General features: G+C 35.3%; 1 protein-coding gene across 3 annotated transcripts in view; it reads right to left on the bottom strand.

The window, feature by feature from the left end:
- Positions 1-27,725, bottom strand: part of GBE1 (1,4-alpha-glucan branching enzyme 1) — a 275,071-nt gene that overhangs the window by 161,244 nt on the left and 86,102 nt on the right. For all 3 annotated transcript variants that reach the window (XM_047794429.1, XM_047794412.1, XM_047794422.1), the window contains exon 3: positions 23,965-24,080. In XM_047794429.1, coding sequence (XP_047650385.1) covers positions 23,965-24,080 — 116 coding nt within the window. The remainder of the gene's footprint in view (positions 1-23,964; positions 24,081-27,725) is intronic.

Raw genomic sequence — 27,725 nt, 5'->3', positions numbered from 1 at the left:
TTCTCAAGCCTCAACAAATATACACATGCATGTATATAAAGAAGTTTAACTTTTTTATTAACATTATAAAATTCCAAAGGAAAACTATTCCAAGGAAAAATAGTCTTCTTGTGTCTCATATGTTCAGGAAATTATGTAAACTGAAAACCTGAAAAGAATAATTTAATGTCAACCAAAATGCCATGCCTTGGCTTTCCAAAAGAGGGAGATAGAACTCCACTGCCACAAATGCATCAATTTGATACATAAATGATGTATTCAAAAACACAACTTATTGAGTTACTGAAGTAAAATAATTTTAAGAAAAAAATTTAAATTATGTGTTTATTTTAGCCTTACGATTTTAATTGCCTAAAGAGCACAGTAAAATCTATGAAAAATATCATGTCATGATCCACAATAGTAAAACGGAAGCTGCTCCAACTCTTTTATGGAGCTCTCAATTGTAGAATAAAAATATGACAGAAGTCGCACAGTGTTTATATTTTGAAAAAAACATTGATTCAAAGAACGCAGATGTTATGGTTGCTAAAAACCATGGTTCTGACTATTATATATACAGAAAAAAAAAAAGATTTAGTATTGTTCAGAGGAACTAGAGACAGAATGCTATCCATTTCCTGCAGTGACTATTAAAAATATGAATATTAAATGCTGTCCCTGGGGGCTTCCTATTGAAAACAATATTTACAAAACTGACTATAAATTAAATCAAATCTTTTAAAGCACACTGCATCTTTTGGGAAAAAAAAAAGAATATAATCTAGTTTCTAAATTAAGAAGAAAAGTAATCAATGAATTAAAAAGTTCAAAGCAAAAGAAACATTTGTGCTGCATTATGATCAAAGAAAATACACCAGTGATGAAAGAAGAGATATCAGCATCAAATTTGAGATATAAATTCTACTGGATAAAGGTAACGGTATCACTCTCTGGGCAAATATATTATTAAAAGAATACATAATTGTTCTAAGTTAAATACATACCCATATACATTAAAGTATAAAATGCAAGCAAGCAGAAACATTTGAAAACAGGGCACTTATTTAGGATGCTATTTACCATATTTATTTATTTTACCCACTCTATGTAATTACAGGTAAAAATAGATGTTCATTTCTCTTAATTAGCAAGTGGCCAAATCACCAAGTTTTCATACATTTAAAATAAGGTTTGATCTACTTGATTACTATAGTTCTTCCAACTTCAACATTCGCAAAGGATAAAATAGAAGGTAAACATCTCAGTTTGATTACTATTTCAGTCATTTACTAGGATACTTAATCTAGCCAGCATCTACTTTCTTCAGTTAAAATGGGGGAATAATGATAGTATCTATACCTCACAGGACTTTTAAAGAAGGGTTAAACCAGAACAAGCTGTTAAGTAAAGAAAAGGCTTAAAATAGTACCTTTCGTACACTGAATGCTCAAAACAGTATTTTTTTTTAAATTCAAAATAAAATGGCTCTAACAATTTAAGCTCGCTCATAAAAGCAGAACAGGATTCCTGGAAGACTATTCACAGTCATGAAAAATACTACAAATAAAAATATCTCTGCTGATAATGTTTTCTTATTTCTACCAGAAGTAAGTACAGATCAGTTATTTTGGGGTGAGCATGAGCAAGCTGGTGTTTTGCCAGCTCAGACTTTACAAATAAGAAGAGATGTATGATCTTGGGCAAGCTATAATTTCTCTGAAACTCAATTCTCTTAACTAAAATAAGAATATTAGACAAGGATGATCTCAATGGTTCCTTCTTGTTTGCAAACTCAAGGATGCTTATTATAAAGGGAAAACAATATGGTGTGTATGGGTACATAAATATATATACCTATGTACAGATCTAGATATAGATAGAGAGCAGGATAATAAAAGAATAATAAAAACAGCATATGTAAGCTCTGAGGCTATGTGAAAAATCAATGCTTAATCATGTTATTTCAATAAGAAGTAACTTCTAAACCATTTTGAAGAAGGAAATGCATTTAGAAAGTCAGAATACAGAAAATGGGCCATTCTAGGAAGGGAATGAAATAAAGTAGATATCCAGAGAAAGAAAACACAAATTCAGTGAGAGTATTAAAACCTGATTCTAGAGGATTACATGAATCTCCAAATTTAAAACTGGCACACTGTTTACAAGGCGATCCTGCTGAGTAGTATTGAGAACTATGTCTAGATACTCATGTTGCAACAGAACAAAGGGTGGGGAAAAAAAAAATGTAATGTATACATGTAAGGATAACTTGATCCCCTTGCTGTAGAGTGGGAAAAAAAAAAAAAAAAAACTGGCACACTGAAAAGAAGAAAGTTTAAAAAATAACAATTATTCAGTTAGTAAGAAAATGGAAACACCACATTAAGAGTTTAGGATTGAGTTAAAGTTAAAAAAGGTGCCAAGTACAAGATAAAAATAACAATGACTTACATCATTAGATCATTTTCATCCTTTAAAGGTATCTTTGCTAAGTCATTAGTTGGCAAATGTAAAATATAAATATACTGAACAAATAAACTGAGGAACCAGGATATAAGATCAATGAGCTAATTATTAATAGTTAAACAACAACCCAAAGCACCTGACCCCCTGGCCCGATGTTATTTCTGTAAGGCCAGTAAATCCAAATTTGTCACCCACCAAATCATCAGGAACTGTTTAAACACACAGGGCCCTATTCCTCTGCCATGGTGATACAGGGCTATCTTTGAAAACTAGGGTTTATGTGGTAGAAATGCCACAGGAGTAATTTAGACAAAAGGCAACACAGGCCTGAGCAACCAATGAAAAGAACAATATTCAAGAAATTCTATAGAGGTAGAACCAGGTAAATGTCTCAACTGAATGTGAAGGTAATAGAAAGACAAAAGTAAAAGAACTATAAGTTTACAGGAGACTAGAGGATGGGGCAGACTCTTTGAGAGTGGTAAGGTTACACTGATTCACAAATGAGAAAATGAGTTTTGTTTCCTCATATTAAATGTTAGTTGTACACTCAGATCTTGTGAGATTTTGAGATTCATATACAGAACTGAAAGATACATGTATTTTTTGCAATGTGTTCAGAGGTTTTTTTTCTGTTAAAATTAAGCAACTTAAGAACTATGCAATATCCAAGTATATATGCATGAATATATTTTATGTTTATACATAGGTCTACCTTCCCTCATCCTCCAAACCCACAAGAACACACACACTGTTGAAATGCAGAGCTAAAAGTTAAAATATATTGATTTCATCATTTATTCTTCCAGGGGAAAAAATCTTATTTTAAACTAATTAGGCTAGTAAAACAGAATTGTCTGATAAGTCTAAACTATAAATTATTTTATTTGGAATCCTTATTTTCAAATACTTGTTATTTTCAAAATTTGTCTAATTTAAATTATTACCCTTCTAAGTCTAGTAGAAACCCTCTCTTCATAAATAACTTAGGATCATTTATAAACAATATAAAACACTTAGTCTAAGGAAAGCAAATATTTGCTTGGTAACAGACTATTTATGTGTGTGAATTACTCTGTAATGAGGCTAAAATATATTAAAGTTATGAATCCTTTTGCAAAGGCATCTTTCTTTTAGAATACATTCTCATTAACCATTAGCCTAAAAAAAGTTCTATCCATATATTAGATATAAATAATGATAAATTAAAATAATGTATTTTAGGCAAATTTCAGTATAGTATGTTTGGGAAATTACATGAAACACAAGATAACTGTACTAAATGGTAAATGGTTGACAAGCTTCAGGAGTTATAAGCAAAAACAGCCACATTTGTTCATGCGATTTGTTAGAGGGCACTGAAAAGACTATGGGAATTGTCTTCACCAAAACTTGAAAGACTCACTTGGTTATCGGATGGACAAAAACACGTGTGCAGTATGAGAACAGTATCGAAGTTCATCCCAATGCTCGCAGTTTATTTCCTATGATATGCTTTTTCAAATTGATTAGATCTTATTGATTACTCACATCCAGTCCTTGTATTTGATTAGTCTCAAAACAACAAGTTTTTCTCATTTCCAATAGTCCTTTCTTCATTAAAGATTCTCTATCCATCTTAACTGTGGAAGTTTTATTTTGGTTCACAATCTCCTTGATCTCTCCCATAACATTTCATTAAGATTTCTTTTAAAGTTGTACAGAGATGTTATACATAGTTCCAAGATTCTTAAAATATAAACTCTGGGTTCAGAAAAGGAATGTTCAGAAGCACATAAAATTCTTTACATACATAAGTGCTGGGCAAAGCACACAGATTATATAAACACTCCTGTGAATTTTCAGACATTGGTGGAATAACCCCATGACACATCAGTTAAATCTCAGGAAACAGAACATTTTGTAGGGAGGGAGATAATTCTGATTTACAGACTCATCAGATACTGCCTTATTATACAACTTATAAAAATATTTGGCCTGTACTCACAAAGTCTACAATGATGTGACTATTAAAGGCTAAATAAATATAGCCTCTACACATATTTGTGGAAAAGAAAAAAGTTGAGATTACAGAGCATTAATTAAGTACTGGGCACTGTTATAAATGCTTTCACCCTCCCATAAATTCCACGGGTAAGTATGATTATTATTCCCAGGTTAGAAGAAGCTACTGAGGTAGGAGAATGAATAGCCAAAGGTCACATCATTAGCAGGTGTTGGAAACAGCAAGTGAACATAAGCAGTCTGGATGGAATCTATGCTTACATATGCTATACTATTACCACCACTCAAGAGAACATAGAGATATGTATCCTCGAAAATACAGGTTGTGGAGTCCTATTGCGGCTCAGGGGTTAACGAATCCGACTAACACCCATGAGGACATGGGTTCAATCCCTGGCCTTGCCGTGAGCTGTGGTGTAGGTTGCAGACATGGCTTGGATCCTGTGTTGCTATGGCTGTGGTGCAGGCTGGCAGCTTCAGCTTTGATTTGACCCCTAGCCTGGGAATCTCCATGTGCCACAGGTACAGTCCTAAAAAGACAATAAAATAAAATTAAAATAAAATAAAATACAGGTCGTACTGGTACCAGCATAATGTCAAAGCCATCAGATAGGCAGAGTGAACAAGAGGAATGTCACATGGTACCAAGTACATATTAGATATTCAGGTAAGACTGGTACTGCACTGAATAATGTTATTGGGAAGTACTCTCAAAGGAGATAATGTGTTCTATCAGATGTACTATGAGAGAAAATAAATTTAAATAACAAAGTGTGTATTGAGAGAAAAAAATGACCACTATATTTCTTATTTATTGTGAATAGGAAAAATCAGAAAGCTGGAATCTACTTGAGTGTTATTTCTTTGAAGATTTTTGAGACCTATTAGTTAGAATTTTTTTTTTAATACAAACTGAGGGATAGCCAAAAGCCTCAGTTATGTAACTTGCTCAAAGCCATAAATAGCATATAATGAACTTATATATTTCAAAGTCTTTTTTATCCAATTCACTATACAAAATAATTTTTCATGACATCCAACAAATGAGATAATAAGCAGACTAAATTTAGTAAACATTTTCATAGTTATTCCAACTTCTCCAATGCTTTGCCTTTTAAAAAAACTGCTGTAGCAAGGCTCCTGGAACTGATTTAATATGAAGTGACTCCATGAATTCATATATCCTAATCATGTATTGGGGGAAAAGGGCTGAGAAAGGTTTCTCTGACTTTAAGGAACTCTGCAACTCTCACGATGTAAGTTTCACTGATTAGGGTGATTTGATGTGGAGAAGTAAATAGCACACTTTGGGTAGTGAGAAAGAAAATTTGTAAAGGCATTCAACAGAGAGTTTTCAATAGAGGGTGTATTTCTCTGCTGAAAAAAATAAAATATAAAATCTTGCTCAAACATCCCTTGATTGCACCTGGCCCACATTCTTCCTCATTGGAATTAAAACACCTGTATACAACAAATCAAAATAAAGCCAACATGTTTTTGCAAAGGACCTTGAGAGCTACAAATTAAAACAAAACTAACAATGAAAGAAAAGAAAAAGAAACAAGATTTAAGGAAACAATTCTGTCTTTTTAAAACATTATTACCAATGGTAGATGCTAAGCAAAAATGGAGTCCTTTGAGCAGTTCTCCAAGTATGGTCCCCATACCAGCAACACTGGCATCGACTGGAAACTAGTGAAAATTCAAATTCTCAAGCTCATCCCAGACTTACTGAATCACACATCCTGGGTATATATTTTATAAGGCTGCCAGATGTTTCTGATACAAGCTAAAGTCTGACAACTAGTGCTTTAGGGAGCTGTTACACAGGGGTTTGGGGACGTGCAAGTCAATGGCATAGACATGAGGAATGGAGAGTTTATGAATAAAGGCCATATCTATAGTATGATCACCACTGTGAATGGCTAAGGGCCATGCAACTTAATGAAACTGAGTCAGGAGGCAGGCAAAATCCCTAGAGCAGAGGAGGTGGGCTAACTGAGAGGCCAAGGCCAGTATGTGGACTGGTCTCCTAAACGGATTCTAAAGTCACCAAAATTATGAATGTTTAAAATATATCTCAAGGATACAACTGAAACATTTTATGTTGTTTCTGTCCTCCCCATATGTTATTTTACCCTAAAATACCTTTTTGAAAAGATAGATTTTGAAAATATACTTATTTTAATAAGATTCAGTTTACTAACAGTTGTGCATAAAAATGTTTAACCAATTTACTGGTTTTAAAGAGCAGTCTTCTTTCTAAAGCTCTTCTAATACTGTATAAAATATCTTGAAAATTACTTCCATTAATTATCACAAGTTTAGGGAGTTCCAGTTGTGGCGCAGTGGAAACGAATCTGACTAGGAACCATGAGGTTGTGGGTTCAATTCCTGGCCCCGCTCAGTGGGATAAGGATCCAGCTTTGCCATGAGCTGTGGTGTAGGTCACAGACGTGGCTTGGATCTGCATTGCTGTGGCTCTGACATAGGCTGGCAGCTACAGCTCTGATTAGACCCCTAGCCTGGGAACCTCCATATGCTGCAAGTGCGGCCCTAAAAAGGACAAAAGAAAAAAAAAATTATTACGAGTTTAAATATAAATGCTGGCTCATGCCCTTTCCTTCTTATATTCCTACAGACCTTATTTTTTTTAAGAATGAAGATTTAAGTATGTGCATTAAAAAATGCCCACCATGAACACACAAAAATTATTAGAGCCAATATCTCTTTAGTTTTGTTAAAAAAGGAAAGGCAATCATTCTTTTTGAACTCCATTTTAAACTTTAGGTATCTCAACTCTACCCATCCAGCTGTCCTATGAATTCTCTGTCACAGAGGCAATCAGTTTTGCTATTAAAGAAAACCAGTTTAGAGCCTAGCTGCTGTCATTTGCAGATCCTGCTCAGTATGCTTTTACATCTCACACTGCTATATTCACATGCAATGTTTTCATTAAAATCCTACTTATTTTATGCAGAAATTGTTGTCAAACTAAAAATAGCATTAAAAGTAAGACTGGCATTTCATGATAATTTGTACATCCTTTAAAAAGTGGCAAAATTTTAAGCCTCACATAATACCTAATAAATTCCAGATTGCTTTAGGATTTTACCTTCATTTTATTTGTTTAATGTTGGTGTTTACAATGATCTAAAGCATGCCATTATGATTACAATTATTAACCAACATCCTTTAGTGTATATTAGCAACATCCTTTAGTGTATATTATTAATAATATCAGCTATAACCTTCAATTTTTCTTTTTTATTATTAAGATTACCATACTTTTTGTAAGTTACAATGAATTATAAAAGTTTTAAAACAATGTGTTTTTATAGCATAGAAACACATAAAATAAGGATGGATACATTATTTAAAGTTAATCTGAGAAGTATAAAAAAAAGGGAAGTTCATAGCACAAGGTTAATTCTCCCATTTACTTAACAAGTTCCTTTTAAATAGCCATGGTAAATGTTAATTGTATTTCAAAATCAGTCCTCCATTTTTCCTTTAAACATGACAGAACCTGTTGAGTTTTAGCTAGACAAATGGCCCCAAAGGTAAAACCACGTTTCCCAACATTCCTTGAAGTGAGGATGGCCAATGTGACAAAGATCTGACCAAATCATCTATATTGATTAAGACACTGTTATTTTGGTCCTTCACGAAGTAAAATAATGAATATCCTACCTAATAAGATGACTGAGAAAGAAACAGCCTTAATAAGGAGTAATAAACAGATCAAGTCAACCACGTGTGGTCCTGGGCCAGCAAAACCCATTATACTCCAAATAATAGCACGGTCGGACTTCCGTGTGGCTCACAAGATAACTACTCGGTGTTGCTTCTACAGTGGCTGTGGCTCGACTCCTGGCCTGGGAACTTCCATATGCCGCAGGTGCGGCCACTTGTTTAAAAAAGAAAAAAAAAAAGAAAAAAAAAGAAATAGCATGGTGGGGTCCCAGCACTCACCTTCCCTGGCTCATCTCACACCTCATTTTGTTTTCTTTTTTTCTTTTCTTTCTTTTTTTTTGTCTTTTTGTCTTTTCTAGGGCTGCTCCCATGGCATATGGAGGTTCCCAGGCTAGGGGTCAAATCGGAGCTGTAGCCACCAGTCTAAGCCAGAGCCACAGCAATGCAGGATCTGAGCTGCATCTGCAACCAACACCACAGCTCGCGGCAATGCCAGATTCTTAACCCACTGAGCAAGGCCTGGGATCGAACCCGCAACCTCATGGTTCCTAGTTCCTAGTAGGATTCGTTAACCACTGCGTCATGACGGGAACTCATTTTGTTTTTTTAATCACATTCATTTCTGAATTCTTCATCCTTCCTCAGTCTAGCCACACTAGCTTTAGAAACAGGTTTCTTGCATCCTCTACCCTCAGCTTTTCTTTGTGGTACTTTACTCTGTTACTCCTCTAACTCTGTAATACCACTGAAGTCCTCACAGGTATCATGTGTGGCCTCATCTAGCCACTCAGACTTCACTTTCTGAACCTCATTCCTTTTTCAGCTGCCAAAGAGACAGGTCTGGCCAGAGAGGGTAAAACGTGGATGTATGCTCACAATAGGCATGGGAATTAGTCTTGATTTAAAAAGTAAAATCTACTTTGCCTTGTGATGTTCTGGCTTACATAGCTATAAAACTACATATATGCGTACATACATATGTGCATGCACATATATATATACATACATGAATAATGACTAGCAATATCATGAGATCAAATTATGTCAATTTGTGTGCACGCCCCCTTTTGAGGGGTCTTCATTGTAAGCTGCCCTCACGTTGATGTCATGATATCATCTACTAGTAGTTATAATTTCATAAAATACATAGCTTGAAATATATATATACATATATTTAATATACACATGTGTGAATGTGTGTACAAATGTGTTTCTGTACTATGTATAGTACATGTTATATTAAATATTCCTAAAAATTAAAAAATGTCAGGTTGTTTTCTGTGTTCTCCCAAACGTATTACTGTCACTGCCACTTGCTCATAGGAAAATATGTATTCTAAAAAACATATTAAGATTTACAAAAGTCTCTCACTTTAGCCAAAGGTTAAGCTTGGTAGTGTTTTTAAACATAGATATCAAGAAGTCACAGAAATTGTAATTAAACTAATAAAATTACAGCAACATAACATAATGTTATGTTAGGAACACAACTTCTACAGCCAGACTTCCTGGGTTTGAACCCCAGCTCTGCCAGCTATCACCTAGCTACGTGACTTTTAGCAAAACATGAAATCTTTCTGTGCCTCAGTTCCTCAACTGAAAAAATGGAGATGATGAAAATAGGACTTTAGCAATAGGATTATTACGAGGGCTAAATAAATTAATATTCATAACACTTGAAATAGTAACTGGCACATAGAAAGGCTATTTAATAAATAAAAGAAAGAAAGGAAGCTTTTTATAAGAAACAAACCTATTTATACTCTAGTTTAGGCTATACATTTTGGATAGTCAATCACTGAATATTTTAAATTATGAAATAATTATTTTACATACTGCATTTTTAAAAGAAGGCAAACAGAAAAAACACAGGAGAAAAAGAAGAAATCAACAGGTTTGTGAGGTTTTTTTCCTGTGCTTATCTCTGAAGGTGACCTTTTCGGGAAAACGTATGTTATTTGTTCTCTGAGCTGTGTATGATTAGTTTCTTCATCATACACAGACAAATTAGGAAGGCTGCTGTGGTGCCCAGAAATCATCCGTTAAACAAAGTCAAAATTAATGATAAAATTGAGTTCCCTTTGTGTTTGATTTTCATCTATCTGCACTCAATTATAAACGAGCTATCAAAGAAAGCTACCCATTAGCTCTTAATTCATAATGACTTGAGAAAGCAACCCCTATACTGCCACTGATTTCTCACCGACAACCTCCTACTCTCAGTAGGCTTTCGCCGAAAATTAAAAGGGAAAACAAAACTCCATAGTCCAAGTAATTCCTGATCCTGAGCCCTACCATGGAAACTTGGAAATCAGGCTTCATACATGCAAGCTATGATGAGTTTTCATCTATATATCTAAAAGAGAGTGATGATTTTTTTCTTTCATCATAATTTATTGTACCTTAGGTAAAATAGGCATAATAGCAACAGTACATCCCAGATTCCCATTTCATTGTTTCAAAAGTAAATATTCTTTAAAGTTAGAGAAAGTTTTCCTTGAGGAAAATGTCTAAAACAGAGATGATATGTGCTTTAGCCAGAGGAAATAACATCTAGTTATTTATGTGGGGTAAGAGCGGCATCATCCCATAATTAGACTTTTCTCTCTTCATGGTACTCATCCAAATGCCTAAATATTCTGAATCCTGGCTCATTGCATAGGAAATCCATTCTGTAGCCTCCTAACTAACTGTTCTGAACTATAAGGAAAAAGAATTAGACATTGTCCATTTATTCACAGGTGATTTAAAGAAATATTAAAACGGATTTGGATCCTGACTTGAAATAATTTCAGGCCCTTATTCACAGACTGAAATACATTTCATTTATATTCTTCTTACTTACAAAAAAAGGGGGGGCTTATAATTTTAAATGTAACATAATATTTAAAAATAAAATGAGAAGAAAAAAACAGCAGTTACAATGAAAATGGTCAGAAGGAGAGAAGGGCTGGAGGGCAAGGAGGTGAGATAATGGCATAGGGCTCTGGAGTTGGATGGTTATTACAAGTGTACAGTCCACTTAATTTTAAGTTTTCTGACAGACAAGAGAAAGGGGTAACCATGAGATAAAAATAAGCATTTCAAATCTTCAGGAGAGAGGCAAAGTTTTTTTTTCCTAATATTAAATACTCTAAACAGTACCTCAAGAAGGATCTTTGCTTTAAAAGTAACACAGAAAATGCTAAAGACTCATTAAAAAGAACTGTGATTTCCAGGCTAATATTTGTTTATTTTCATTATTTTATTTATTGTTCACCCTGATATCAACAGGGTTCCTCCCTTAAACAGCAGTTCTATGCCTGAATTCAAAGGAAATTTAAAATTACTGAAATACACCTTATAAATTTCTTTCACTTTCTATATAATGTGCATATGCAAAAGTATTTCCGACAGTGGCAAATGCACTTCCCTGATCCTAACCCTTTCATCTATGCAGTCAATAAACATTTATAGAATAGCTTCCATGACTCAAACATTACTAGGTTCCAGAGACACAAAGATGACCAAGATACTGACCCGGTCCTTAGAAAGTTCACAACCCATAAGTATATATCATTACAGTGACTATGGTGGAAACAGGCTCTAGAGAGGCTTGCGGAGTAGAAAGTGGAGTTTGGGATTATGAAAACTTCACCAAAAATAGTGGCACATAAAGTCTGTATCAAAGATCCAAGAGTTTGTCAGATTACTGAAACAGGGGAAAGCCATTCCACATAAAAGCATGCTGTCTTTGCATTTGCTGAGACATGACCAGAACAGCATTTAAGCAATAGCAAATAATTCAGTGTGGACCGTATGCTTTATTATCATGGACTGAATGTTTGCATCCTCCCAAATTTTATATGTTGAATCCCAGCTGCGCAGTCCAATGGTACTACAAGGTGGGGCCTTTAGGAGGTAACGAGCATTAGGTGAGGTCAAGAGGGTGGAACTCTCAGGAATGGGATTATTGCCCCTACTAGAGTCACTAGAGAGTCTGTTTCCTCCCTCTGTTCTTTCTCTACTATGTGAAGAGAAGTTGACAATGAGAAGCTGGCAGTCTGAGACCTAGAGAAGAACCCTCACTAGAACTCGACCATGCTGGCACCATCATCTCATACTTCTAGCCTCCAGAACTGGAAGAAATACATTTCTGTTGTTTATAAGGCACTCAGTCTATGGTACTTTATCAATAGCAACTCAAACAGACTGAGACAAGGATAAAGACAAAGCTGGAGAGGAATTCAAAGGCCGGAGCATGAAGGACTTTGTATGGTAAGCTAAGGAATATGGAATTCATCCTAGAGGCTAATGTTGTCCAGTTCTTTCAAAACAGAGAAATCATTATTGAGACATAACTGTACATGGGAGCCCAGCTATAAAACAGAAAAGGAATCTCCTTATTTCAGGTGAGCACTGGGGAATCTGAAAACTGATCAGATCAGCTTCCTGACACACAGTTTGGAAACTCTGGCTACATAACCAAATTGGAGGTGGGGAGAGTTTATCACAAAGGTTTTAAAGTAGAAAGATAATATGAGCAGATTTCAAATTTTAGAAGGATGATTATGGCTAAAATATGAAAATGTGTGGGAAAAAAATGAGAACCAAGGGGAAGATGCGGTATGAGAATAAGACTATTTTGAGAAACGAGTAAAATGTGAAATCCTTTATTAGGGCAGAGGGCAGTAAAATTTTTAGAACATCAAGGATAAAGAGAAAATCTGAGTGACTTCCATGAGAAAAGGGTGATTACATTCAAAGGAGTAAGAATCAAATTATCAGGATTTTTATCAGCAACACTGGATATAAGACAAAACCATATATAATAAAATTATAAATATAAATCTATGTATTTAACTATCAATATAAATTATACATATATGCATATATATATATATATACACACACACATATATATATAGTAATATATAAACTTTAATCCTAGACAAATACATAAGATCTCAAGTCCTGGCAAAAAGAATTTCTACAGGATGTGCCATAGGAAAAGAAAGTGTTAACAAGTAAGCTGCAAAATGATTTATGACAAGTTTGAGTTGGCAGGTGGTACAGAGCAAAAGAATGTACTTTATCTGTGGCATAACTAGAAATGATCACTCAGGAACTGCAGAAGACGGAGATCCTATCATAGGCCATGGCACAGTGGAACTCATCTATAAATTTTTTTTTTTTTTGTCTTTTTAGCTATTTCTTGGGCTGCTCCCACAGCATATGGAGGTTCCCAGGCTAGGGGTCAAATTGGAGCTGTAGCCACCAGCCTACACCAGAGCCACAGCAACGAGGGATCCGAGCCACGTCTGTGACCTACACCACAGCTCACGGCAACGCCGGATCGTTAACCCACTGAGCAAGGGCAGGGACCGAACCCACAACTTCATGGTTCCTAGTCAGATTTGTTAACCACTGCGCCACGACGGGAACTCCCTATCATCTATAAATTTATATGAAATACTAATGTGAATACATGGTTCAAATGATTCAGAATGGTAAATGAGATTTATACTGCTTCATTCATAAATCTTAAATGTAAATTATCACCATCCGGCTATCTGTACTATTTTATTTTATTTTTTATTATCAAATTAGAGTAGGGGAGGATTGAAATCAAGTGTGGATACAGAAAGAGCACATGCACATGGTAGTAAAGCTCTGTCTGTGAATCTTTACAATATATAAAAGAAAAAGAGAACACTCAGGGTCCATTAACAGCAACTAATTTTTGTTAACTGAAAATGAGATTACTTCAGCATTTTTATATGCTCTAGAAGAGAAGTATGAACATTTGTGAGGAAAAAAAAAAATGAGATCATTAAGGCTCAAAGCCCTAGAAAAAAAGTAAAAAAAAAAAAAGTTAAAGAATAAATTGTTCAGTTCCCTTTGTGGTGCAGTGGAAACCTCAACTAGTATCCATCAGGATGGGGTTTGATCCCTGGCCTCTCTCAGTGGGTCGGGGATCTGATGCTACCATGAGCTGTGGTGTAGGTTGCAGACGTGGCTGGGATCTAGTGTTGCTGTGGCTGTGGCTGGCAGCTGTAGCTCTGATTTAACCCCTAGCCTTGGAACTTCCATATGCCATGGTGCAGTCCTAAAAAAATAATAATAATAATAATAAATAAATAAATAAATAAATAAATTGTTCATTATTAAAAATTATCTTTTTTTAAAGTTAGAAATGTAAGATTTAAGAAGAAGCAAAAAGAACCTTTATCAAAATTTAGCAACTGTATTGCCCTGCATGCTTTTAAAGTAAAATCTAAAATAGATTCACTATTTAGTTTCCTTATATATCTGACAGCTTCATAAGTCAATACAAGTCAAACTGACCATTGTCTCCAACATAGAACTGGTTAACTCCTGTACAGTCTTGCCTGACTTTATATTCTTTTATTCTCTGACCATCAATCATTAACCTATACCCACTAACTCTCTCAAGACCAAGCTTAAAATGCATCTCTCCTCATAATCATTCCCTAACTAACTATTCAACCTGTGACCTTTATTCTCCTCAATCTTTCCAGTTTCCTAAGAACCTCCAATCCTTGTCCTCTTTCTGTCATCTTCTCTCTTAGGTCCCTTCTGGACCCCATTAATATTTAACCAAAAATGAAGGGAATTAACCAATTTAAAAAATAATAATCACATATTCTATTAATTTACTTCCACTTTTCCGTTAAAAACTTCTTTAAAAAAAAAAAAAAGTTTCTTTCTCTACTACCTTGCCAGCTACAGAATGCTCAAGTGACTCATTTTACGGTGAGTTTCTAAGTGAACAATAAATTCAAAGTGCATATATTTTATTTCTTCACATGTATCCAGAAAAGACAGTGCAATATGCCAAGTGCAGAAAATATAGAAGTAAATATGTGCTAAGATATTAAGAAACAAAAAGAGCAAAATTTGTAAAAGAAATTAATGTGATGCAAGCTCAAAATAGAAGGAAACACACCCACTTTCAACCTCACCCACCCTGTAGGCAGAGTTATGCTACAGATTGGCAAATAGACTGCTTTGGAAATTTACACATTTAATTCGTGTTTCCTACTCACATTCTAGAGAGCTTCAGGAGGAAAAGAAAAGAAAAATGAATGAAATTAAAAAGACTTTAGCCTCATCTACAGAGGAAGACCATTTCCTAGTAGGTTATTTAGGTTCATTAACATTCATGTTGTATTTTGCAAACACAAAAAATTATAAGCTTTGTGGTAAGGGAAAGTGCATCTAATTTTAACTACACATTCTCCCACAATTAGATGTTTCAGAGTCTTAAAGGTTGATTAAGTTGAACCAGGTAATAGATGAAGGGAGTAAATAATTTTCTGTGGGTCACAGACAAGAAAATCTTTATCACATATAATAATATGTAAATATATCACAAGTAAGACATTATCAGTCAGACCAAAATTTTATAATCACAGCATATGATAGGAATGTAATACCTAATTGAGACCCCAGAATTATAAAATATTCTTCTATCCAATAGGTGCACTTTTTCTTCTTTTATTTAAACAAGGGTGTTTAACCTGGGTTCCCATTGTGGCTCAGCGGATTAAGAACCCTTCATAGTGTCCAGGAGGATGCAGGATCAACTCCTGGCCTCTCTCAGTGGTTAATGATCCAGCTTTGGAACAAGCAGTGGCACAGGTCACAGATGCAGATCAGGTCCAGCCTCACTATCGCTGTGGTGCAGACCTGCAGCTGTAGCTCCAATTTGCCCCCTATCCCTGGAATTTCCATATGTGGTAGGTGCAGCCATAAAAAGAAAAAAAATAATATAAAAATTTAAAAAATAAAAAGGGTTTTTAAGAAGTATGACTTTAAAATGACAAACCTACCAAACTTCCATTGAAATACATAACAGCAAAGCAATGCAAAAAGTATTAACAGAGAAAGAAAAGGAGGCAACAAGAGAACAGAAATTGAACAATGTTTTGGAACTTAGAAAGTAGTAGGAGGGGTAAGAAACTAAGTAGACAGGCAAAAATTAAAATCTGCTCTTTAAGAAGAACCTGAAGAGAGCTGGTCAATTTGCTTTACGGAAACCCTAGGAGACTGGGCATCTCGAGGCTCCTGGTACTGGTAGAAGGTAAGATGCAATGTCAAGGAGTTCCTGTTGTGGCTCAGTGGAAACAAACCCAACCAGTATTCATGAGGGTGTGAGTTCAATCCCTGGTCTCACTCAGCTCAGTGGGTTAAGGGATCTTATGTTGCTGTGGCTGTGGTATAGGCTGGCAGCTGTAGCTCCAATTTGACCCCTAGCTTGGGAACTTACATAAGCCACAGGTACAGCCCTAAAAAAGAAAAAAAAAAAAAAAAGATGCAGTATCAAATAAGAGGGCTGTAGGCTCTTGAGCCAAGCCTTCTCCCTAACCCGTACAGATGAATGTGTATCCCTTCAAAATGTCACCTCTTACCCCTCCAATGGGAGATCAGAGTTTCACTCTCTGAGAAACACTGAAGTAGGAAGGCCCAAATCCAGAAACAATGAGCACAGCAGATGGCATAAGTGAATCACATAGGTGAAAACTAGGGATTCAGTGTCTTACTGAAAGTTAAGACCTTTATCCACTTTCCCTGTCCTTATCCATGGATGCCAGCTGCCTCACATACATTCCTCCACTCCATATCCCTTCTACCCACTCCTTGTAAGAGACTGTAAGATCCACCTCTGGCTGGAAAAATTAAAAATTTTTTTTCAGAAAAAAGCTTTCACTTATTGTCATCAACATAAAGGCTGGCCCACTTTCTGACTACCCAACAGTGACGATCACCAGGAACAAAGTTCACTGGGAACAGAATTTTCAACTGCCTTTTCCTAACTCATTCTAAAATACGATTATATAACCATGGATCACCAGTCATTTCAAGACAGCCTGCAATGCAAAAAAACAAGGAATTTTTAAAAACACAGGGGAAAAAAGCCTGAAAAAATAGTGACAGGATGAGGGAATAAGAAGAAAACTTGGGGAAAACTAAAACATCTATAATATTTTCAAAAAGATAAATGTATCTTTGGGCATTTAACAATGATGGAATCAATGATAAAAGGTAGAGAACATAAGCATGTCATTAGAAATGTTTTTAATGTGATTAATTAAATAAAAGCAGATGGAAGATAAGTAATTTCTGAAAGTGTAACAGAAAGTCAAAATGATGGGCAACCTGACAAAAAGAAAATATAGGAGATTAGATATCAAAAGGTTAGAATTTCCTGAAACAGTGGACAAAAATGTGGAGAGAAAGAAATGGGCAAAAAAATAACATAAGAAAATATTCCAGAAATAAAGGATAAAGTGCTTGTGAGAGTAATCTTCTTAACTAAATATTTAGATACTAACATTGTAACATGCCACATCCCTGCCCAATGGCATCCTTCTGCCTAGCAATTTCATTCTAACTCTCAATAATTGTTTAATTTTACATGATAAATTTGATCTCTTATCCTCTAAAACCCAAACTCTTTCTATAAACCAACTATCTCCTTTTGATGTTCAGGGAAGGTCACTTCAATACTTAACACCCTGAAAAATGAAGGTGATAGTCTCCACAAAAAAAGCAAAACCAAATATGGTATAAAATGGTGTGTTAAATCTGAGACAAGGCTCAAGTTCTACTTCCTCTGTTATCACTTTCTTCCCCCCCATTTTTTCTCTGTGAACCCTTAACCTGTCCAGTAGTGGCATTATGGATAGGAGGACAGACTGTGCTATTAGCCAAGCCAGAATGCAAGCCCAGGCAATAATACCATCTACTTAACCTCTCTAAACTTCAGTATACTCATCATGAAATGATATGTAATAACAGTATCTTATTTCACAGTGTTACCATAAGGATCAAATTAAATATGAATGTAAAGTAATCTCTAATTTCTTTCATGCGTCTCATCTGAGAAAATTGTAAATGTGGGTGTTAGGTTCCATGACTCTTTTCTATTCATCAATTGTATATCATCTAAATATATTTCAGAAAGAAATAGGATCTGCTCTGAATTGAAATGTGCCCCCTTCCAAGTTCATTGTTGAAGCCCTAACCCCCACTGTGATGGTATGTTGAGACAGGGCATTTGGGAGAAAATTAGGTTTAAATGGAAGACATAAGCCTGGGGGCCTGATGATAAGATTCTTGCCATGTGAGGACACAGCAAGAAGGCAGCCATCTTTAAGCCAGGAAAATAATGCTCACTGGAACCCAACCATGCTGGCTGATCTCAGACTTCCAGCCTTCAGAACTGTGAGAAATTAAATTTCTGTTGTTTACACTGCCCAGAATACAGCATTTTGTTATTTTAGCTCTAAAGATCACTATTATACAACCCTTTGAAAAGGTTCAAGGTCTGGTATCAAGAAACCTCTATTCTAATCCATTTTGTTACTGATTTGGCAAAGAAAAGTTAAAGTACATAAACATCCTAAATAAACACTTCAAAGAAGACAATGCGTGGCATTCCCAGTGTGGCTCAGCAGGTTAAGAGTCCAACTAGCAACCATAAGGATGTGGGTTCAATCCCTGGCCTCACTCTGTGCGTTAAGGATCCTGCATATGTTGTAAACTTGGCTCCAATTTGGAGCTCTGATTGGACCCCTAGCCGGGAAACTTCCATATGCTGCAGGTGCAGCTCTAGAAACAAACAAAAAATTTTCTTTTTTTGGGGCCCTATCCATAGCAGTAGAAGTTCCTGAGCCAGGGATCGAACCCAGATCTCAGTGACAAGGGTGGATCCTTTAACTGCTAGGCCACCAGGGACCTTCCTAAAAGAAGACAATCCTGATTGTCATTGCTAGTCAAATGGATATTAATAGAAATAATTTTTAAGAAAAGAAAACGGAAATCAGAAGAAAAGAAAGGAATTCTTCAGTTTGCCTCCAACCCACCTTTCAGGTTTACTTTCCCTGGAACTCTCACTTCTCTTGACCTGGACTCTTTCACTGACCTCCTGAGCCCCATTTTACTAGTCAGTCAGATCCACTTATCATTGGCTTTCTGCCCCAGGAGGCTAATTGATGTGGACCATATTTCCCAGAACTCTGGCTTTTTATTGGACTGGGCAATGCGGAACCACAGGAAGAGGTCAGAGAAAGGAAGAAGAGTGAGAGATCAGAGTATTTGTTTCCTTATTCCCCTGGCTCCTTCCCTGCAAGGTAGTCATGAATTAACCACATCTGTCACCAAAACTCAGTGCTCCTCTCAAGATGGCTGATTCGGTCTCCCTTTGGGTTCTAGTAATCGATCCCATGTTCCTTGTGGCCTAGGCAAGGTTAGTCTGGGTATTGCTAAGTCCCCTCACCCCACTCTCCTTTGAACTCTAGAGCAGATCCCTCGCATCTTCAACTTTGAAAACAGCCTTTCGGAGGTGGAAAGAAAAAAATAAACAAAACTGTTAAACTGTCCTATTTTCAGTATGCTGTTGCTTCCTGTTGGAACTTCAATCAATACACACACTTTTATTCATGCAGTACACCCTAGTTAAAACAGCCTTCATCTTTCTATCTCTCTGGGCAACTTCTAAACATGTTACCAAGTGTGCTTGAATGTCACTGCCCTTCTGTTATTTCCCCTGTTACTATCACAGAATGAATAAACTGTTCACTAATATTTTGCTCCAACAGCACTTTATTTTTAAAACACACACACATCCCACATATATACTATAATTCAGTTCAAGCATCACGGAACAAGGACAGCACTTGACAAACGGCAGAACCTAAATAATTATGTTAAATTCCTATGAAACACCTTGAGAATTTTTTTTATAATAGAATTGTTATTAAAAGTGTATCCCTTAAAATAAGGAACAAAAAATACCTTTACATAATTAATTTGGCTATGCATTCAAAAGAAGAAGTATTAAAGACACGAGCAATATATGACTATTTATTCCTCAGGAACACAGACTTCTGTTCTTTCCTTATATTTTTATAGCCTTGAATATCACCTTATTATATTACTTTATTTTTAAAATATTTTGTTCCCATCATGGCTCAGTGGTTAATGAATCCGACTAGGAACCATGAGGTTACGGGTTCGATCCCTGGCCTCGCTCAGTGGGTTAAGGATCTGGAGTTGCCATGAGCTGTGGTGTAGGTCGCAGACATGGTTCAGATCCCACGTTGCTGTGGCTCTGGTGTAGGCCGGTGGCTACAGCTCCAATTCAACCCCTAGCCTGGAAACCTCCATATGCCGTGGGTGTGGCCCTAGAAAAGATAAAAAAAATAAATAAATAAAAAATATTTTGTTTGGTAAACTTACTTAAAAACACAGAAAAGAGGCATTTACATCACCATACAAGTAATTAGGTATCTTTTTCCAAAGTGTTCCATTGGAAAAAAAACAGGTGTTTTGCAGAGAAAACAAAGCTTTATTTCAATGGTAGGTAATATTCTTTTTTGTCAATGATTACCACATAATTCATAAGAGAAACATCCACAAGTGAGTTATAAAGGTCAATTCCTTGTAGACTGAAATAAATTTTCAAGTTCAATTTAAAACGAGAATTTTAATTACTGTGGTAGACTACCTAGGGACAATTTCAGATTGAAAGGCCAAAAACCACAAGTTGGTGATTTTTTTTTCTTCTTTTTATGGCCACACTTGCAGCATATGGAAGTTTCTACGCTATGGATCAACTCAGAGTTGCAGCTGCTGACCTATACCACAGCCACAGCAACACTGACCCAAGCTGCATCGGTGACCTATGCTACAGCTTGTGGCAATGCCAGATCCTTAACCCACTGGGAGGCCAGGGATCAAACCTGCATCCTCTGGAGCCTATGTCAGGTCCTTAACTTGCTGAGCCACAATGGGAACTCCAACTTACTGGTTTTTGTATAGAGAATATAACCCTACCCTGTCCCCCAAAGAAAATCTCATACATCATTTCCTATAAATGAAAAACTAATTATATCACCATATTGACACTATAATAGAATCTAAATGTTTCCCCAAATTTGAAACATCCAAATATTATGAGTGATATTTTGGTCCTAAGTTTCCAATAAATTTATCTTCACTAAAATCTTTATAGAATAATGAAGAAAGATTACACAACAGTTAGCTTTGATATTTGTTGTATGTTTATTTACTGTGAGAGATTTTTAAGGCCACATAAAACAGTAAAAGATGCTTTTTAAATTATTTCATTACATCTGCATCAAATAAATTTATGAAAGAAAGCATAGGACAGAGAATGGCATCAAAAGTACCTTAGTCCAAATGGGCTGCTATAGCAAAATACCAGAGACTCAGTGGCTTACAAACAACCAAAACTGACATCTCACAGTTCTAGAGGCTGGAAATTCAAGATCAGCTGCCACCATGATCTGGTGAGGGCCCTCCTCCAGGCTGCACATTTCTTACTGTATCTTCATTTGGTGGAGGGGGCCACGAATCACTCTGAAGCCTCCCTCATATGGGCACTAATCCTTTTCAGATGGCTACACCTTCATGACTGACTTAAGCATCTCCTAAAGTCCCAAGTACTAGTACCATCATATAAGGAATTAGGATTTCAACATATGATTTGGAGGGAGGCACAAATATTCAGACCATAGCAGAAAGTATAAAAGACTTGAAATTGGATGGTCGAGGTAAATGCCTATCATCATTTCCTATATATACATCAATAATCACTCATTCCTAGTAATTGTTTTCCCAATATATAAAAAAATGAAAATTAATTCCTTCACTGTATAAAACAACAAACAAACAAAAAATTAACATGATGAATAAATAGTGGTTACCAGTGTGGACAGGGGAGAAGGAAGCAAGGAGATAGGCATTTATGATTAAGAAAAACAAAGTATTACATGCAAAACAAATGAGCAACAAGGATATGTTATACTGCCCAGGGAAATACAGCCATCATTTTGTCATAACTTTAAATGAAATATAATCTATAAAAATACCAAATCACTATGTTGTACACCTGAAACTAATATAATATTGTAAATCAACTATACTTCAATTTAAAAAATTAGCAAAAAAAAAAAATTCCATTAACCATTTAATGCAAAGACGAGGTAAGGTGTTAGACCCCATAAAATTTTCTAATTCAAGAAGACGAAAAAAATTCTGCAGCCTTTTAAAATATTAGTAAATTCAGTTCTTAAAAACAAAACATAACAAAACAAATGGTGCTAAGAACAAAGCAACTAGGACTATAATAGTCACCTTGCCTCTCAGTTTCCTAAAATCAAGCCTTATAGACCACAGAGAAATCAAGCTCTGTGGTTTATTCCTTCAAAGACAGGGCCTCAAAATGGCTTTAACATTCAATAAATATTTCCTGAGTGCCTACTCTGAGGCAGACACTCTTCTAAGAAATGCGAATATATAGTATTAGCAAACAAAACAGAAAAGGCCCCTACTCTCATGAAGCTTATACTGACTTGGAAAAGGGATTATTTATATTAAATGTAAATCCCTCGTATTGAATACTATAGCTACTTTTTCTCCTTTTCACTACAGATTAAGAAGAACCTTGGCTGCCATCCCATGTTAAAATGTCTCTTTATTCCAGACAATATTGCTCTTCTGGTAACCATATTATGTGTGGCAATATTTCAGTGTTTTCAGATACATTTATAATTTCATTATTTGTAAAAAAAAAAAAAGGCAAAGTAAACATACCATGATTTTTTTCTTATTTTAAATATACTTTAAGTAACTCTAGTTAATACTCTTAAATACCAAATGCCAGTAAACCCATAATAATTCAATCATAGGATTTATCAGGATAAATGCTATGAATGCTATCACATGTCCAAAGAAGGGAAAGAGATACGAGGGGCAGGGAAATATTATAGCATTGATTAGCATGAGATAAAAATCAAGTAAATATTCAAGGAATTTAAACTGCCTCTCAAGTAATCAAATCTGTAATCTGTAATCCAGATTTGGGGATCCCTCCTAAAAGCTTCTCTTGAGGAGACAGATGAGGGCAGCTGTATTGACTCTGCACACCCTGAATGCAGAACAGCATGGTCAGCCAAAGCAGACAGCAAAGGAGAGGCAGATCCCTAGATGAATCCAAGGGCCTTAACCAAGGAGGACAACAAAAGTAAAAGCCCTGATATCAAAGACTAGAAAGAGACCAGGAAAATCATATCCCCAAAAGGTATGGGTCTCCAACACAGTACTGCCTTCCACATTCATGCAACTTACCACAAAATCAATCATATCAAGTCTGTCTCTACAGAAAAATTTTCTCTACTTTTGCTAATTTAAAGAAAGGTCTTGGAGTTCCCAACATGGCTTCGTAGTTAACGAACCCAACTAGCATCCATGAGGATGCCGGTTCAATCCCTGGCCTTCCTCAGTGGGTTAAGGATCCCGCATTTCTGTGAGCTGTGGTGTAGGTCACAGATACAGCTCAGATCCTGTGTTACTGTGGCTCTGGCGCAGGCCAGCGGCTACAGCTCTGATGCGACCCCTAGCCTGGAAACCTCCATATGCCGCTGGTGCAGCCATAAAAGACAAAAAAATAAAATAAAAATTAAAAAAAATTTAAAAATAAAGAGAGGTTTCATTATTTTTAATTAAACTTTGCTTCCCATGCTAAACTTTTAGAATTATTCAATCATCCTTAGATAAGGTTTCCAAAGTTGATAATAATACAACTTTCAGTATTTTATCAACCAAACAGTTCCAGTCTAACACATTTCAATGTGTTGATGACTTCTTTCTTCTATTTTAAAATTTATACTGTTTCTCCCATAATTATTACATATCGGTTTACATTCTAATATTTTAAATCAGACTTTGCATAAAGAACATAAAGAAAGCAGTAAATTCAAATAAAAACTGAAGGAAGGGAAATACCTTTAATTTGGATCCATGAGGTACTAGGACAGATCTATTCTGCTTCGGTGGGATATACAGCTCCCATTTTCCAAAATCCAGTTTTTTATATGGGTATGAAAATGGATTCCAATCATCTGAAAAAATAATGAAGATCAGTTAACAACAGCAGGATAAGAGAGTTCCCACTTTGACTCAGTAGGTTAAGAAACCAATACAGTGTCCTTGAGGAAGTGGGTTTGATCCCTGGCCTTGCTCACTGGGTTAAGGATCTGGCTTTGCTGCAAGCTGCAGCATAGGTCACAGGTGCATGCAGCTCAGATCTGATATTGCCATGGCTGTGCCATAGGCCTGCAGCTGCAGCTCCAATTCAAACCCTAGCCTGGGAACTTCCATATGCTGCAGGTGTGGCTGTTAAAAAAAAAAAAAAAAAAGCATAATAGGACAAATAGTTAATGAATTTCAATCAAAGCATAATATACTGCCTACTAACACAGAATCAAATTGACTAAAAAACATTGTTTTCTAAGGTGCTAAACAAAATATTCTACTAGCCATTTAGAAAAATCAGGTTATTCTTATTTTTAAGAAGCGTATTTAAAAGTTTGCCTTTTGCATCTTAAAACTGAGATTATAACACATTTTCCATTGAACTTTCAACTCTAATACTTCCATCAATAAATAGATGATGCGTTCTTTTTTAAGAAACACTGTCAACAAAGAGAGATAATATTAAAAAAATAAAAATCTATTCTAGGCAATTAGATATTTCTCATGGTATATAAAACATGGTGAAAAATAATTAAAATCATATTATCCAAATCCGCAAGTGTGTGACAGAGTTAAAATCTAAAAAAATGCCTCAAACAAGAATGGCAGAAGGTTATGAAATACAAGAGGTAAAGGAGAGGGAGATTGCAGATGCCAGAAGAAAGCCAAAAATAACAACAACAGATCCATCCACACGAGGAAATTTAACATGTAATAAAGACGGCATTAAAAATCAGTGACTAAAGGACACACTGTTTAAAAAGTGATGTTGGGACGATTGGTTATCCTTACAAAAAAAAAAATGAAATGGATCTCTACCTTATAATATACCAAAGAATCATCTGAGCATAATGTTTAAATATGACAGACAAAACTATAAAATTCTTGTAATAAAATATAGGAGAATATATTTATAATCTTGGATTTAAAGCTTTTTTAAAGCAACACACACAAAAAAAAACCTTAAGGAAAAGCCTAACGAATTTGTCCACTAAAATTACAGAATTTTATTCATATATAGATAGATAGATAGATAGGTAGATAGAATAAGACAAACTACCCATTGAAAGAATATATTGCTAATGAATATATCAAGAAAAAGCATCCAAAATATATGAAGATTTATAAATCAATAAAAAAAGAAAACAAATCAATAGAGAAATCAACAAAGATATTCAGAGGAAGACACGTGAAAGGCCAATAAACATAACACAATGATGCTCAAGCTCACTCTTAACGCTATTACACTGTTGGTGGGAATGTAAATTGGTGCAACCACTGTGGAAAACAGTATGGAGATTCCTCAGAAAACTAAAAATAGAACTACCATTTGATCCAGCAATCCCACTCCTGGGCATCTATCCAGAGAAAACCATGACTCGAAAAGACACGTGTACTCCAATGTTCATTGCAGCACTACATACAACAGCCAAGACATGGAAACAACCTAAATGTCCATTGACAGAGGAGTGGATCAAGAAGATGTGGTACATATACACAATGGAATATTACTCAGACATTAAAAGGAACAAAATAACAGCATTTTTAGCAACACGGATGGACCTAGAAATTACCATGCTAAGTGAAGTCAGTCATACAGTGAGACAACAACATCAAATGCTATCACTGACGTGGAATCTGAAAAAATGACACAATGAACTTCTTTGCAGAACAGATACTGACTCGCAGACTTTGAAAAACTTATGGTTTCCAAAAGAGAGAGGTTGGGAGAGGAGGGATGTGCTGGGGGTGTGGGATGGAAATGCTACATCATTGCACAACTATAAATGTAATAAATTCATTAAGTAACATTATATATATATATATATATCACTATATAGGAATAGCCAAAATATGAAAGTTCATGTTAAAGGGTAATAAAAATACCATTTATATCAAGTTCAAGAAACATGCAAAACAGTATTGTATAAAATAGACACATACATATGTAGTAAAAATCTCAAAAGAAAAATGAGAGTTTCAAATATCAAATCTACTGTCATTTCCATTGGGCAAAGGAAAGGGAACACAGGAAGTTTTAATAATGTCTGCAACGTTTTATTTTTTTGGTGGTGTACACAGAGATGATTATTACATTTTCCCTATTTGCTTATGCCTAAAATATTTCACTGTTTAAAAAAAAATTAAGCAGCCCTATGATGCTATGCACTGTAGTGCTATGAAATGACATTTTTCAACTGAAAAGATAAGAAAAACAATATGAAGTTTGTTTTATGTCATAATTTCCTCTTTTCACACCAATACTTTCACCCCATTAGCTCTAGGTTCTTCACTCTCTGCCAGTCTGAATTTTATGAGTAGATTAGGGGTAAGAAACATTTAAATAAAGAGTCCTTCAAAATATTTCTCTACTCCTCATCAGAAAATAATCTGAAAATATTTAAAGGCATTTTATTTTCAGAAGCAGCTCAACAGGCTCTATGTTATTATATTCTCCTGCCCCTAAAACATCAAATGTATTTCACCTGCTTATGGTGTGACATCCCTTTCCAAAGCAAACAATTTAGGGTATAATTAGAGAGAAAAATTAAAAAAAAAAATCTTGAAATATGAATATCTAGGTAGTATAACACTTTTTACAATTACTGCGTTTCTTTTTAAGCTAATCACTTAAAATAATTAATAAACTTAAGACAAGCAGCAGATCTTTTCCTGGTTAGTTAGATTTGAAAATAAAGGGCACAGTTCATTAGTTCATTCATTCATTCATTAAATATGAACTAAGCACTTAATGGAGGCCCTGCTCAATGCTGAACTCAAAATTAGTGTTCAGAATGACAGTCGTATTTCATCCAGAAAAGGTTAAAATGAGTAACAGTACACTAAAATGAACAGTAAAATATATAATATAGGATCATCTAAAAATTAAACTATAAATAAGACTTTGTTACTCTGAAAGTGAAACTTCAGAGTTCCCATCGTGGTGCAGCGGAAATGAATCTGATTAGGAACCATGAGGTTGTGGGTTCGATCCCTGGCCTCGCTCAGTGGGTTAAGGATCCAGCATTGCTGTGAGCTGTGGTGTAGGTTGCAGACGCGGCTGGGATCTGGCATTGCTGTGGCCCTGGCATAGGCCAGCAGCTACAGCTCCGATTAGACCCCTACTCTGGGAACCCTCATATGCCACAGATGTGGCCCTCAAAAAGACAAAGAAAAAATAGAAAGTGAAACTTCAATTACATGGGAAATTTTCATATGCAGATTTATGTAAACAGTGTTTTCAGTAATGTAAAATTTTTTGAATATTAGTTTTTGAATATTGATTGAAATTGTTCTTTAGCTTATAGTTAAGATTTAAACAAGTAATGTTTTAACATTTGTACAAAGAGAAATACCTTGAAATCACATTTTCCTTTCATTGTGCCTCTGACACACATATTTTTAATTGTACATTATAAAAACATTCTCTCTATTATTTTCAAGAGCTTCATTTGATTAGCACACCTCATCTCATAGCAATTCAGGTGTTAACTTCCACTGCAGGTACATTT

This window comes from Phacochoerus africanus, chromosome 1, assembly GCF_016906955.1.
Source record: "Phacochoerus africanus isolate WHEZ1 chromosome 1, ROS_Pafr_v1, whole genome shotgun sequence".
NCBI classification, from domain to species: domain Eukaryota; kingdom Metazoa; phylum Chordata; class Mammalia; order Artiodactyla; family Suidae; genus Phacochoerus; species Phacochoerus africanus.
Note: the sequence above shows the minus strand (reverse complement) of the source record. Positions and strands in the feature narration are given on the sequence as shown.